The sequence below is a fragment of the Eutrigla gurnardus genome, assembly GCF_963514095.1.
Source record: "Eutrigla gurnardus genome assembly, chromosome: 11".
Lineage (NCBI taxonomy): Eukaryota > Metazoa > Chordata > Actinopteri > Perciformes > Triglidae > Eutrigla > Eutrigla gurnardus.
Window position 1 is genome coordinate 3,290,899 of NC_139925.1, and position 14,798 is coordinate 3,305,696.

The 14,798-nt window shown below is 44.2% G+C and overlaps 1 protein-coding gene across 1 annotated transcript in view; it reads right to left on the bottom strand.

Moving 5' to 3' along the window:
- Positions 1-14,798, bottom strand: part of dntt (deoxynucleotidyltransferase, terminal) — a 67,646-nt gene that overhangs the window by 18,560 nt on the left and 34,288 nt on the right. Inside the window, exons 9-10 of the mRNA XM_084020581.1 lie at positions 7,080-7,328; positions 6,571-6,654 (exon numbers count right to left, since the gene is read on the bottom strand). Coding sequence (XP_083876707.1) covers positions 6,571-6,654; positions 7,080-7,328 — 333 coding nt within the window. The remainder of the gene's footprint in view (positions 1-6,570; positions 6,655-7,079; positions 7,329-14,798) is intronic.

Below are 14,798 nucleotides of genomic sequence, written 5' to 3' on the forward strand. Positions count from 1 at the left end.
TCAGCCTTGGCTTTACTTTTCAGGACTGGAGGTTGCCAAAAATGTGTTTTGTGAGGTCACATTGACCTCTGACATTAATCGGTTCATCTTTGGATCCAAATGGACGTTTATTTGAATAACAGAAGAAGAAACCCCCTCATTTCATCTGACCTGAAGTCCTTCGATGCATCTAATCCTCACTCTCTCAACTTTCCAACCAATCTTAAATAAAAAAGAATGCGGATCAGATACAGAAGGCATAAAAAGGCCCAGAAACTAAGAAACATGAAGTCAATATTCCTGTGAATGATACGTTGATCTACAGGTTTCTCAAATAAAAACTGTGACAAATACGTTCATCTGTGAAACGAGAGAAAACGAACCACCGCTTTAAAAATCTGCCGATCTTCAAGAATCTCAAACGAAACCAACAACCATCGCCATTTTTACTATTCTTATGAAAACACTTCTCCGCTCGCTGACTTCCTGCTCATCTGGACGGCGACTTCCAATCAAAGTGTGAGGAAGTGAACTTCCCCTCGGCGCCGAGATGTCCATTCATCTCGCTGCGTTAATTAGAATTCACACTGTAAGAACGGACGCGGTGCCAAGGTCGAGAAGAAAACGTCCCCCCCCCACTCAGATAATTTCCCAGTGCTCCCAGCTCGCCACCAGGATGTTTGGAGGACAGGTGGGGGGGCGCCTTCCTCGGCCCACTTGTCCGTCACAACGTACACTCAGGTACGGGTGTCTAACAGTGTGTGACGCCCTCAGGGTCCTCGTGCACCAAATTAAACCTCTCGCCCCCTCGGAGGGGGAGGGGGGTCGAGGGGGGCGGGGCCTCCTTCCCATCTGTGTGAGCAGCAGCCAGTCAGCCGGCCGGGGGAGCGTTCGACACCGCCGCTCCCCAAAGCCCAGTGCAATTGCCCCGTTATTGTCCACTCATCCACTGCTCAGAGGTTGTAGGGGGGGGGGGGGGGGGGTCTACATCCCAGATATCGTAATGTGACAGTGAGCTTCGTATTAAACTGCTGGTGGACACACACACACACACACACACACACACACACACACACACACACACACACACACACACACACACACACACACACACACACACAGAGGGAACAGTTCACACTGTGAACGGTTTTAAATGAAGCATGCTTGTCGGGGAACATCATGAGAACACTCTGCAGAATGAAGTTCATTTATGGATTTTTAAAATGTTTAAAAGGGAATCTCCTCATTGCTGCTGTCGAAAATATGAGCTATTAATAAAAAAAAACATCTAACAAGATTGGCCCGTTATTTAACAAGCAGCGGGAAATATTGTTACAATGAAAAATCAACTATTATAATATCACACTTTAGATTAGAGAACACATTAACCATGAACTAGTTTCTTATTATTCTTATTAAGTGGTTTACAACAACTCCCTAACTCACTATCAATAAGCAGTGATTAGGTAATTATTGATGGAAAACTCTCACAGTAGTTAATGGCCTAGTATTTGCAGAATAAGGCATTAGTAAGTGATGTAACGGCTTAAAAACAACCAATATGCTACTAATATGCATGCTAATAAGAAACTAGTTCATGGTTAATATGTGTTCCCTAATCTAAAGTGTTATTTCTTTTACTATTTGATTCCTGATGCCATGTATTTGTGATATAAACCCAGTGAAAACATGACGTGCTGCTTTCAGCTCATTGAACATGTAGCTTTAACTGCTAGAATTAACAAAATCATTTAGATCTGATCATCTTTTTAAAATATGTCCAGAAATGCAACTAAGAAATCTTACAATTTTCATTTTAGCATTTAATAACATTATGAGGTTGTTAGATCAGAACGAGAAGAAATTAAATTAAATACTGCATTAAATCAGCTTTTCTCTGGGCTTAAATTAAATGTGAAATAATATTAAAAAAATATATAATCCTTAAGTTTAACTCTTACTGGAAAATTTAACAATTAAAGACATTTATATGAGATTTCTCGTGACTTGAAAACAACTTTACAGACGTCTCTTCCGCCAGAGCAAATATTGACTCACGATGACGCGTTTTCTGTTACTCGCGTTCTTTTTTAACTCATTGTAATGAAGATTATCTTTATTGTCTGCATATGTCATCAGGCCAATAAATCCTCCTCCCTGAGATGATACATCTCCTCGGTGGTCATTACGTGGGCATGTTGGCCAACATCTGTCTACCTGAACTCCACATTGAGAGAATCATATCAGTAAGTGTGCTTCAGGACCGGAGCCAGGACATCTACGCTGCCGCTTCTGACCACAACCTCATTAATCACACTCCTACAGCCGACGTGGAGTAATTACCCTCGGAGAGAAAAAAAGACACGCACACTTTACGTGCACGGTACGCCAGCGTGCATGTAAATTAATTGCATTTACATGAATGCATTTTTTTTGTTTTTTGCAGCCTGGGAACGCCGGAACGCCGGAGCTCCGTCGGCGAGCGCCAAAAAGAGTGAATTTCAAGGGTAGAACCTGAGTGAGTTTTTTTTTTTTTTTTCTGGAGGTGTTGGGCAGGTCATGGATCCCTCCTTCCCAGGGAGGGAGTCAGTCTGTCTGGGCATGATGAAATCCTCCACCTGTCCTCATTCATCAAGCTCGCTACACGTATTAATTATCACAAACCTTCAGACTTACAGCAGAGGACACACACACACACACACACACACACACACTCGGACAGTTAAAATTCAACCGTGGAGGCCAGATAGCGGCGCTCGGCTGTAAGTGCCCGTGGCACTACAAGTCAGCAGAGTGTTTTCAGAGGACACCCAGATGTCAGTTATCGCTAGCAGGGCGCCGCGACCCGGACCTGACAGCGGCGGTGCAGCCGTATCGATCACACCGCGGCGTGAAGGATTGCCTGCTTCACAACCACCAATTACAAGAGAGTGGCTTTTTTTTTTTTAAAGTCCTCTTTTCCCCACAGCAGGAAAACCACAGGAAACAAGATCTGAATCTGGACCCACAAAAAGTCTCTGCATCAGCGTTTCTGGAACTGTGGAGGGTCGAGGACATTTGAACGTCTGCAGAGTTCATTCATGTGGTGAATATTCATGTTTCCAGTGTGATGAAATGTGAAAATGTGTCGAATGACAACATGAAAACAACGTGAATTATCATCTGAACCTGCAGCTCGGCTTTTACACCGTTCAGCTGTCGTGGTTGACTCTCACCGCTCTCATCGCTTTTCGCCAAAATAAAAAATAAAAAGTTTTCAAAAAAGTTTCATGTCGAGCTGAAATGGAAAAGGCTTTTTTAAACCTATAATATCATGACATCCATCAATCAATCTGCAAGTACAGCTGTGGGCGGAGCTTGAGAAAGTCGTTAGTTAATCTTTAACATTTCACTATCAATGCGTTTCAGCTTCAACACAGCAGGTGGGCGGAGAAAGTGGCTAATTAGTTTAGATATTTCCCTCGGGGGTTGGTGGAGACCAAAACGGAGCTAAAAAAGGAGAGTGAATATCGGAAACATGACTCTTGCTAACCAGTTTGTCAAATTGTGAAAAATGACCGGCACAATTTCCCAAAGAAATCTTTAAAATTTGCTTGTTTTGTCTGAACAACAATCTGAACCTGTTTGGCCTTTTTGTTTAACAAATAATCAATGAAAGAAAATTGAGATCTTTGTCTAATGAATGAACAAATTATCTCACCACTAAGTGAAAATCCTTCGTTCAAATACCAAAGCAGAAATCTACATTTTCTTTAGAAGACGTTTTTTTCATTCATCGACTGTCAAATAACTACAGAGAACAAAATGATGTGAAAACTGCCTTTTCGGCAGTCATTGTGTAATCACAGTTGTTCTGCAGATGCAGTGAAAACCGAAGATTTTCAGTGATTTAGTTCCTTCATGTGCGTCTTATTTCCTTGGACTGAAAAATAAAAACAGTATTGGTAACCCGTCATCCTGTCAGGTTGGAGGATTCGGCATCAGGAGGAGAAAATAAGAGGAACAAACATCTCAATACGAGTGTTTTCTTTCTCCTCAGCGCTGATTACCTCCTGTTGGTTTTCTAAATGGAGGCTTTACGAGCGCGAGGAACTCCAGCTGTCAACAAACCGCCGTCTCCCGTTACCCATAAAGCCTCCGCGTTGTGCGGTCATTCCCCCCGTAATTGGTTTGGATAATGTTCCGCCGCGGACCGGAACCGGCACTTCCAGCCGTTTTGGCTGCTGTTCCTCCATCAAACCTGTTGCTCGGCGATCTGAACGGACGGAAACCGGAAACCCGTCTGAGCCTGAAGTGATGGTGTCTTTGTGTGACAGCTGTCCAGCCTGCTCTTAATTGGGAGGAGGTGATGAGCTGGAGTATTAGCCCTGTAATCTTTTTTTAAGCATTTTATAATAACACGGAGAGCAGCGAGTCTCCGCTGAGAGTCTGAGAAGATGAAAGTCCTCCAAATGACCGCCTTCAGCTTTTAAATCAGACATCAGTCCCCTTCCCAGAAGAGCAGATCTCTCCAAAAAGAAGCGCCGGCCAATCAGGAGGGGGCACGAAAAACGATGAAAGCGCCATAACGAACCAATTAGATGAAAAAAAAAAACGGGACTCCTCCTCTGCTGCCCACGGCGAAGCGGAGAGACGGCGTCGTGAGGACGGCGGGACACGGCGGGACGCTTAATTGCTCTTCATTACGTTAATTAGGACGGCGATGTGGAAACGCTCCCCGCTAAGCTTCCTGCCGACCTTGAAACGGAGCCTGGCGAGCGACGGCGGCGCTTAATTGAGCGACCGTGAGGCCTTAAACACATTTTCCCGCCAACAGGCCGACGTGCCGTAAATCTCCCGCCGTTCCCACGTGTGAGGAACACGGTGTCACTTTTAAAGCATCGACTTCTTCTCCGAAGTGTTCGACGGCCTCTGATGGATGGCGTGCGTGCGTGTGTGCGTGCGTCCGTCCGTCCTCTATACCGGTTGCACGGTCGGCTGCACCGTCAGCAGGCGCCGTCTCTCTGCCTGCTTGCATTTGAATAAACGCCATCTGAGGCGGCCGGTTTGTGTATAATATCTGTCAGGGAGCTGCCACTCGGCGATCCCGGCGACGCTGACCTCTGTTCCCCCCGGGAGGAGGAGGGGGGGAGGGCTTCTCAGTCTCTCTCTCGCCGTTCTGCCCTTTGCATTGGAAATGAGCTGCGTCCCGTGAAGTGGCCGTCACAAAGACGGATACTTCCCTGGAAATGTTTCTGTTGAATCTTGTCAGAACTGTAAACTTCCTCCCTGCTAACGAACCTGCAGCTGCAGAGTCACACGTCCTTTTTTAACGTTCAAACCTTCCAGAGTTCATCTCGCTGTCAGAGAGGCTGAATGTTTGGACAAGAAGAACGTTGTGGCTTCAACGATCAACACGTTTCAATCATTTCATTGGCTTTCAAACCGTATATCTTATTTATTATTATACATTTAGGGCATTTAGCAGACGCTAAAGTAATCTAAGGAATCTCATCACACCTGTCTTCACTCTGAAAAACAGATTTTCACGTGTCGGATAATAAAACGTTGGCGAATCATTTTAGTCGGTTCAGTTTTGTTTGACATTAACGATGAACGAGAGCAGAAATAAATCCACGATTGTCTTCACTTCCTGAGTAAATCACACGTGTTGCTCTCCTCATGCTGAACTGATTTCCCCGCTTGGCTGAAACATCTCAGGTGACGTTAACGATTATGAAAGCTGGATGTTTTATCTCCCTCCCGGAGCCGGGCGAAGCCGAAGGCGTTTCCCAAACAATAAAACGAATTAGCACGTTGCTGAGTTATTAAATAACATGAGTTATGGTGTACACTGGTACCTTTTATATCTGCGTGTGTGTGTGTGTGTGTGTGTGGTAAGATGTGCTTTATTTCATTTGGAAACGTGTAAATGAACCTCCGACTCCCCGACGCAATTACCTCTGCATTAACGAGCTCACACTTCCATCGAAGCGTCTAAATGGATTTTAACTGCCCTGATGTCATCATGTATACGTTAGTTGGCGTGTGTGTGTGTGTGTGTGTGTGTGTGTGTGTGTGTGTGTGTGTGTGTGTGTGTGTGTGTGTGTTAACCCGCTGTGCTGTAATTCAAAAATGTTGAGACAAGCCGGTTCTAATATTTCCCAAAAAACCTTGGAGGACCGGAGCCTCGGCAGTGATTCACGATCCAGATTCATAAATGCTCTCAGAGGGGAGACGGTCTCGCAAATCCCACCTGAGAGGTTAGACTCTGTGGAAAACACTGATGCTCTCTCTCTCTCTCTCTCTCTCTCTCTACAGAACAAAGCGTAACCTGGTTTAAGACCTCTGATCTACTCTGAAGTCGTTCAGCAGTTCAAATATCTCGTGTCCATCGGCCGTTCGGAGAAACAACAATCAGCAAATATTAAGAATGAAGATGTTGAGAGTTTTTGTTTGTGGCCATTTGACTCTTAATATTGTGACATTTTGCAGCTAGAAATAGTAAAAATGGTGGAAGTAATTCTGGGTCTGCTCTTGTTTAAGCCGTTAGTATTAATCTTGCACATGATGAGCTGGACTCAGGGGTCCGGTGCTGCTGTGTGTCTGTACCTTGGTCTTGTCGTAGAGGCAGTGGTTGTCCAGCGTCATCCCTCGCTTGGTTTGGGCGAACCTCCTCAGGTCTCTCTCAAACTGCTGTGGAAGGAAGGAATCAACAGTCTGAAATCAAATATCTGATTTATGGATCTGGTTTATGTTTTTAATGGATCATCCCAACGTGTGACGACGCCTCGTTCAGGTCCTTAGGGTGATGATGATGCTTATTCATTTATATGAGGCCCAATTGTCATCTTATGGGTGTTTATTGATCGGGGAGGTTGGGCTAAGATGCTAGTGGTAGCTTTCACACGTCGTCATAGCAACGGCAAACATCTATTCTTTTTTTCTCTGAATGTTGCCCCCCTCTCTCGGCCACGATTTGTCTTTTTCTTTCCTACAGTGGCCCTGATACTCTTTAAGGTGTTTTAGTCTCCTTGGACCCAGACTACAGGACCAGAGACCACCTGGACCTGGACCTCGTCCACCTGCAGCTGCACTGATCCCTGTCGTCGCATCCGTACCCGGGATCCGGTCCAGCCCAGGAGGGCGAAGGCGTAGCGATCCATCGGTGGCGAGACCAGGTCCACGCGCACCGCCCTCCAGCCCCGGGTGTCCCCCTCGGCACAGTGCAGACCCCCGTCCACCAGGCGGCCCTCCAGACGCAGGATCAGGAAGCACTTTGCGAAGTGGTCCATGGCCTCGAAGCGTTTACAGGGAAGGCTGTCCTCGTCGAAGGTGGACGGGTGGTAATCAGAGTACAGCAGGAGGCCCTGAGGAACAGACGGGGGTTATAGGATACAAGCATGTTGGTTATAGATCTTCATCTTTATAAAAACCATTACTTCCTCTTCCTGTCCAAAACACACGTCAAGTTTCAAGATGTTCATTTCCATGCATCTGTTACCAGGAAGTCAATTCTTAGTCTCAATGCTAACTCAAGGTTTGAAAAGCAGAAGTAAAAGTGTCACAAATAGAATAAAGAAAAAGAATATTAAATAAGGTTAAAATAAAATAAAATAGTTAGAAATACTTTCAGTGCAAAATGTAAACAGAGTTGAGAAGTAATCCATAACCAGTCAGTCCATCATTTATTCTATACAATCATTAATAATAATATAATAATAATTAAGTGGCCAACTTAACGATTTAACACATTAAGATCACGGTCATATTGTACAGCTGTTTAACAAAAAATAATACATTTTTTATATTTTAAGAACAAAAGCAAATTCCTGGAGAAAATGTGACACGAGCCAATTTCAACCAATAATATGATCCATCCATCAACCAATCAAAGTTTAACAAATTCCTGCCAACATTATGTCCCGCCTCCTCAGAAACACGTCACCAGATGGAAGATCGATGCTCTTGAAATGTGGTTTCAGCTGGACTTTAAGAGGCCGGTCTGTCTAAGAAGCGAGCACCCCTCTGTGCTGTTGATCAGCCTTCATGGCATCAAACTCCTCACAGTAAAGTGAGGAGCCACGTTGGGAGCCACGGGGTCCTCGAGTCCTGAACAGAAGCCCTGAGGGTTCATGCAGCAGCTTGTTTCAGCGTGAAGGTAATTAAGATGAGAGGATACAGAAGCCTGCGTGATTATCTCCATGCCGCTGACTGGAAGCTACCATTTAAAGTTTAAGTCACTGGAAGGTTTAAACTTTGCAATCAAAAACTTTCAAAGTGCATAATTATAGTAGAATGATATATAAATTTTGTCTCTTGTACCCTCCTCGGGCATTTCTGTCCATTTGGGTTGTATTTGTTTCCACCATTTTGGGCTGAGATTATTGCTTTAGCCTTGATATTTGGTCACGGTTTGTATTTTTGGACAAACTTGAATTGTTTTTTATTATTTCCCAGCTTCATTTTTCATTTTTGAGCAACCATACTCTTATTTAATTTTCCCTTTTTTTGTTACTTTGGAGAAATGACATATTTTCCTGTTTTCTCTTCCTGTTACTGAAGGCCAATGGAATCCATTCATTCAACTGAAATGGTGTTGACTTGTTGTCGTGGATGTAGAGTGGTGTGAGTCTGTGTATTGAGAAATTAGTCAGTAAAGTAAACATTTTATATATATATATATATATATATATATACACACACACAGTTTTTATGGTAATATTTCACGAGGACACTTTTGTCTATGAGGGGTCTTTGTGTAACTTTCTTTGAGGAGCTTACATGGTTAAAAACATTTTGTCAATTAGAAAAAAATTCAATAAAAATAGCTTCTCCGTTGTTGCAGATGAGCTGCACGAAGTTTGATGGCGTCCGGTCCGTCACGTCTGCTGAAAGTTAAGTTTTTGAGCCATAAAACTCACCAAAGCTGCCTTTTCTGCTTCTTAATGTCGAAGAGGCATATTTGAAACCCAGTAACAAAGAAGACCTCGGGACCATTTGAGCCTAATGTATTCCAAGAACAACCTCCCAGCTTGTGGAGTCATCGTGAGATCATTTAATAGCTAGAAGAAACCGATGTTTTCCGTGAAAGCTGCAACTTTCCTGAGAAGCAGATTCTCTGGAGATCCGGGAGGTTTAGACGTGGAGATGAGTTGAGGTTACGCTGCTTCCAGGGAGACTCTCCGCAGGCTAATCATTGCTTTTTAATGCACTCCTCAAGTCTGACATTTTGGACTATTTTGCTTCTGTCTCTTTTTTTCAGACTGATGGAAAGAAAGCATCTTTTATTGTACACCATTTGTCTATTTGCATCTGTAGATTTCTCATGAATACCTCATTTGCATATTTAAACAGATAATTGGGGATGGCTTTAATGTGAGTAATCACCTGGAGGTTTCATGGTTTTACGTCCAAACGGGATATTTGCTTTAAACCCTGAGTGGAGGATTTTAATGGGGAGGACGTCGTGGTCTGATTAGACATTTGTGTTCTTTTGTTATTGGTTAAAAGTCCAATAGAAAAGTAATTATATTATTTAGTCATTTATTTAAATAAATAAACACCTCATAATGAAACAAAGTTTACATTTAAACTAATGAGAAAGGAAGAAACCTCAGGTCTACTGACTCGGATTTGAGGTTTTCATTCACACAAAGTTTAGAAAAAAGTCAATGTTCATCTTTGAGATGTTTCGTAAACGTCGCTGGTAGGCGTGAGTGGAATCTGCTGTGTGATGAAGTGGAGAGCGACGTCGTCTTGATGGTTAAATGAAGCCGTGACTCCTGTGTGAGATCCGGACCGGATCCGAAGGACACGGACCGTCAGGTGAACATCCGCTCCGACTCCTCATCGGACTAATTTGAGCCGAGAGAAACGTGGGACGGGGATGGCTGAGCATCCAACAGAGAGTCATAGTGGATGACTGAAGAAACGCTTCCACTGCTTCAGATAATGGAAACGTCTGCCAAGTAAGACGTCAGGATGAGAGTCGGAGAGAGAGGGTCACTGATGAGAGACAAAGCTCTATAAAGGAGGGAAATGGAGCGAGTCCACGAGAGTCGGAGGATTCGGAGGAAACTAGGTGGACGAGCAGACAGAAGGAAAGAGAGGCTGTGGATTGATTCCCTCTGAGCCTCCTCTCTGGATGTGTGAAGCGATTAAGATTACAAATTGTCAATTTAATTCTAGCTGCCCCGGTGTAATTTGTTGGGATCCTCCTCCTCCTCCGCTCGCTGGCCGTAAATCAGCCTGCACTCTCCTTAAAGAGCAATAATTGGGAGAAGGGAGCGCAGCGAGCGGCCGGCCCGGCCGGAGCAGCCGATGGCCGAGGTTAATCACGGGGCATTAAACGCCGAGTCGGCGTCCGAGGGCCCCGAAGGAGGAAGTAGGAAGACAAAAACCACCTTTGATCGACGCTACGGGAAGCAGATCTCTAAGAAACCCTTCACTGCTTCTCCACCTCTGATTATCTCCAGCAGGCGGATTCGTTTTGTCCAAGAAGATTCTCCATGTCGGCTTCACCTCCGCAATTAGCGATAAACCATTCACCTCCCGATAATAGGCGAGGAGAGAGAGAGAGAGAGAGAGAGAGAGAGAGAGGGCTTCACGTCCACTAATGGCGGCGCTTTAAAAAAGGCTCCCGCTTTCCATAATGAGGCCAGAAAGACGGCGTTTAAAAAAAAAAAAAAAGAAGCTACCGGCTATAATATGAAATTAAAATCCCCCCTCCCCCCCGAGCCACACTCGAGACGAGTCACCGGAGAAGGAGAAGGTCTTCAACCTCGCCTCGCATTGCATTATGGGCCGCGAATGTAGGTCACGTCTCATTTTGGCAGATGTGATTTCTTTAAGCCTCCAATCTGTTTGATGCCTTTAGAAGAGGAAGTTAATGAGTTACGGTGACAGTCGCGCACATCGGTAAGTACCTCAATGTGGACGCCCTTTGTTACACACACACACACACACACACACACACACACACACACACACACACACACACACATAAATCCAGCATAAAAAGAGGATGTCATGAGTTCCCGTCTCGGCGTCGCCGGAGGCCGTTTAGCCTCGCGGTGCTCTGTAATCATCTCCCACGCAGCAGGTAATGTCAGCGAGCATCTGAGAGTAAGCTTATTCCAGCAGAACTGTTTACAGAGGGAATTACAGAGGAGGACAGCGGGGAGATAATCTCCCCCCAAAGCTTCGCCTCAGAGCGCCAAAAAAAAAGAAAAGAGTCAAGTGAACATGCCTTTTTTTGAAATTGTGATATTTTTTTGTGCATTTGATTATTTAGTCGGGGTTCTAGTTTCTTGATAAGCGGTCTCCACCTGCATCATGTTTTTACAATCTGGGAATCTCAGAGAGAGACTTCAAAAACTGTCCCTCCGTGTCGCAGATTAGCACGCGTTAGCCACGGCCGTTTGAACTGCGACTTCCGCCTTTGATACGCAGCGTCGGCGGGAATGAAAGGGACGTGTTTCTTTTTTCAAAAGTCAAAAGTTAGCCTTTTTAACCGCTCAGGTTTTTATTCAAATCTCGGCGTGGATGCAGAAAAAACTCAACCCAAAAAAAAAAAAACGGGATCGGGCTCCGATCCCCGGCCCACGCCGAACAATCGAGCCTCAGCTCAATGGCGGTAATTTACTCCCTACTCGCTATCCAGGAAGTGTAGAGGATTATATAGTGAACTCATCTGTAAAATAAAATAAAACACTTCAGATCAGAGCTGGTAGAGCATCCACGACCAAATACCCACATATTTCCTTTGTAATAAATCACGGTGGAATATATATATATATATATATAAACTTGGCATCACTGTTTACCAGAGGAACTTAAACTACTTATACTGTATATGTCTCAGGCTTTTATTGTGAAAGATAAGAAAGGAGTCTGTATGCGTGCCAGAAAATTTGGCCTTTTTAAACATTTAGGTTTTTATTAAAATCTCAGTAGAATAAACTCAGCTGTTCTGAAATCAGCTCAATTATAACCAAATACAAAAACAAAACAAAGGGAAGAGCCTCCGACCTCGGCCACGGCGAACACTCTGAGCTGAATGGCGTTATAATGGCGGCGGCCTTCAGAAAAGCAGCACTTATACAGTATTTAGAGACAGAGAGACGATAGATGGACGCCCCCCATCCTTCTTTACCGGGGGCCACGCCGGTTCTCATCCGTCTGCCACAGAAGCTGGTGCTGACCTTGCCTCTGCCCCCCAAGTTATGCTTTCATCAGGAGGGGGGGTAAAAAAAATGATGAACCCGTTTTCACAAGGACGTTTTCTAGATGGATGTATTTTTAACTCCCTGCAGGCGGAGGTTCGGGTGCTGAAGGGGTTGGGAGGGGGGGCGCCCTGTGATATTAGGCCTGAGTGGAGACACGTGGGGGGGGTCCTCGGGGGACTTGATTGCAGATGACAAGGTTACACGACTTAGAGTCAACCTCTGCTACCGCCGCTTAATCGCTGTCTCTTGTGTCCTCGTCCCACATCGTCCCTCTTCCCTCCCGGCCCGCCGACAAGAAAATGGACTCCCTTTTTCTAACACCTGCCCCCCCAACAGCCTAATTCACTGTCCCACCTCCTTATCCTCACACATTCACACATGCGTTGGCGTCCTCGCCTTGTTCCCTCCACCTACAGTGAAAGTGTGCTGCGGGAGGTGAGAGCTCCCGGCGGCGGCGGCAGCCAGTAGGTCGTTAGCGTCGGACTGAGTAGATCGGAGAGAGAGAGAGATTTATTTTTAAACCGAAGAAGCCGACAGCCATCAGACACTCGTCTCCTCTCGTGACCCTCTGCAGCTTCACATTTATCTGAGGGGAAAAGCAGCTCTGATGGCTCTTACAGGAGATCATGCACCTTCTTCTCTGAGTCATATCGTCCATAATGGATCTGCATCGGCCTTTAGGGATCCGGTCTTCACTGATACAGACGTGTTACTGAGGTAATTCTCTCCCCACTCACTATCCAGGAAGTGTAGAGGATTATCTAGTGAGCTCATCTGAAAATCAAATACCTTCAGACACTTGGATCACCTGTAGCTGGTTGAGCTTCCTTAACAAAATAACCACATATTTCCTATGTAAATAATCAACATTGTGAGTTAATTTGTTGTAGTTTAAGTTCCCCTGGTAAACAGTGAGACCACGTAGATGTCTCGGGCTTTTATTGTGAAAGGTAAGAAGAAAAGTATGCTCTCATACAGGACTCAAATTAATATATCTGTGTATGTCTGTGTTATGGTGATCTCCTCACATTAAAGATATTATTTTTGTAGATTTGTTTCAATCTCTCTACTCTCATCGTTTGTCAGTTTTACTTCAGTGCAATGCATGATGGGATACTTTAGAGCACTAACATAATTGAACAACATGAAGTAACATTGAGAACAGCAACACAGAGAACTATATAGTGCTTTGAGACACGGCCTTCGTCTCATACATATCAATGAATACACTGTAAGAAGTTTGTGTTCTGTGCAAGTTTCTTTCTAACGTCTACATGAGGAGCGTTTCAGTATTTATCATCCGTCCATCCGAGCGAACAGCGACGCTTCTAATCAATACGTCTAGACGGCTCACATTGAATGCAGCGAGACGCAACAGCGCTACGGGTCAGGGCCGATCAAATACGATCCACAAAGTCCAGTCAGACTCTCATTAGACGCCCAAAACTCTGCCCAGCGGGTTATTCTACTACCAGATTACATATTTACTACTCTTTGTGTTAAGTCAAGAACAGCCTTGGTTTCAGACAACACATTATTAATGTATTAATACAGAATGAAGCCACGGATATTCATCATTATATTGTACATAATGTTGTATTTAAACTGTTTAGTTCACATTGTTCACTCAGTTTGTGGAGTTAATTAATTTTTTTTTTGTCTTTTTGAGTCTGCTGCAGTCCTCCAGGTGGCTACTTATATAAAGTAGAAAGGCCCATTTAGTGGACCAAACCATTGATGGTGGGGGGGGGGGGGGGGGGGGGGTCTCTTTGTATTGATGTCTCTCACTTAGGTCAGTTCATTGAGTTAATGTCTCATCAGTTGTGGTGACTTTCAGCTTTACACCAGAATCCAGATCCACCCGTCGCTCCTCCACAGTCCAAATATGGTCACTTCCTTCACTGGTTGCAACAAAATGCAAGATGGCGACGACCAAAATGCCAAAATCAAATTTATATATATAGTCTACGGAGTTAATGTTCTCGTTAAAAACAACAAATTTTCTATTTTAATGAAAATATTTACTTCTGATTCTCGCCAGCGACTCGGCTATTTCCTCTTTTTCAACGCATTCTTTGTTTACATGCAAAAGGTGCTCTTATTGAAATCCCCCGTCTCGTATAATCTCGTAAAGCCAGAAAGGACGAGGGTGTTAAAAAATAAAAAAAGAACATGCTGGACGTGTTTGCACCATTGTGATTAAGACCTCAGTTTAATGTAATTAGGTGAACGTGTTTCCATAATTGGACACTTCTGGAGCTCGTTAATATTTGTCACATTGCTGTTAATATTAGCTGCAAATAAAAGTGGTAATGTTGAGCAGCCAATAATTAAATCATTATGCGTATGTAAACATAGGCTGTCATTAACATCGTTTACCGCTGAGTTTTTATCTGACGCTCACACATTTCTCTCACCGCTGTCTCTCTCTCTCTTAAATCAAACGCCATCTGTCTGTCTCTCCTTCTCTGTCTCTCCATTAAGGCGACTTTCTACTTTACCTGATTCACTCACATTTTCCCAATTTCTTTCCACTAAATTAAATCAGAACTCCGGAGCAGCTTTTCCTTTATAAGCCATATAAAAAAGGCTGCTGTAAAGTTTCCAAGG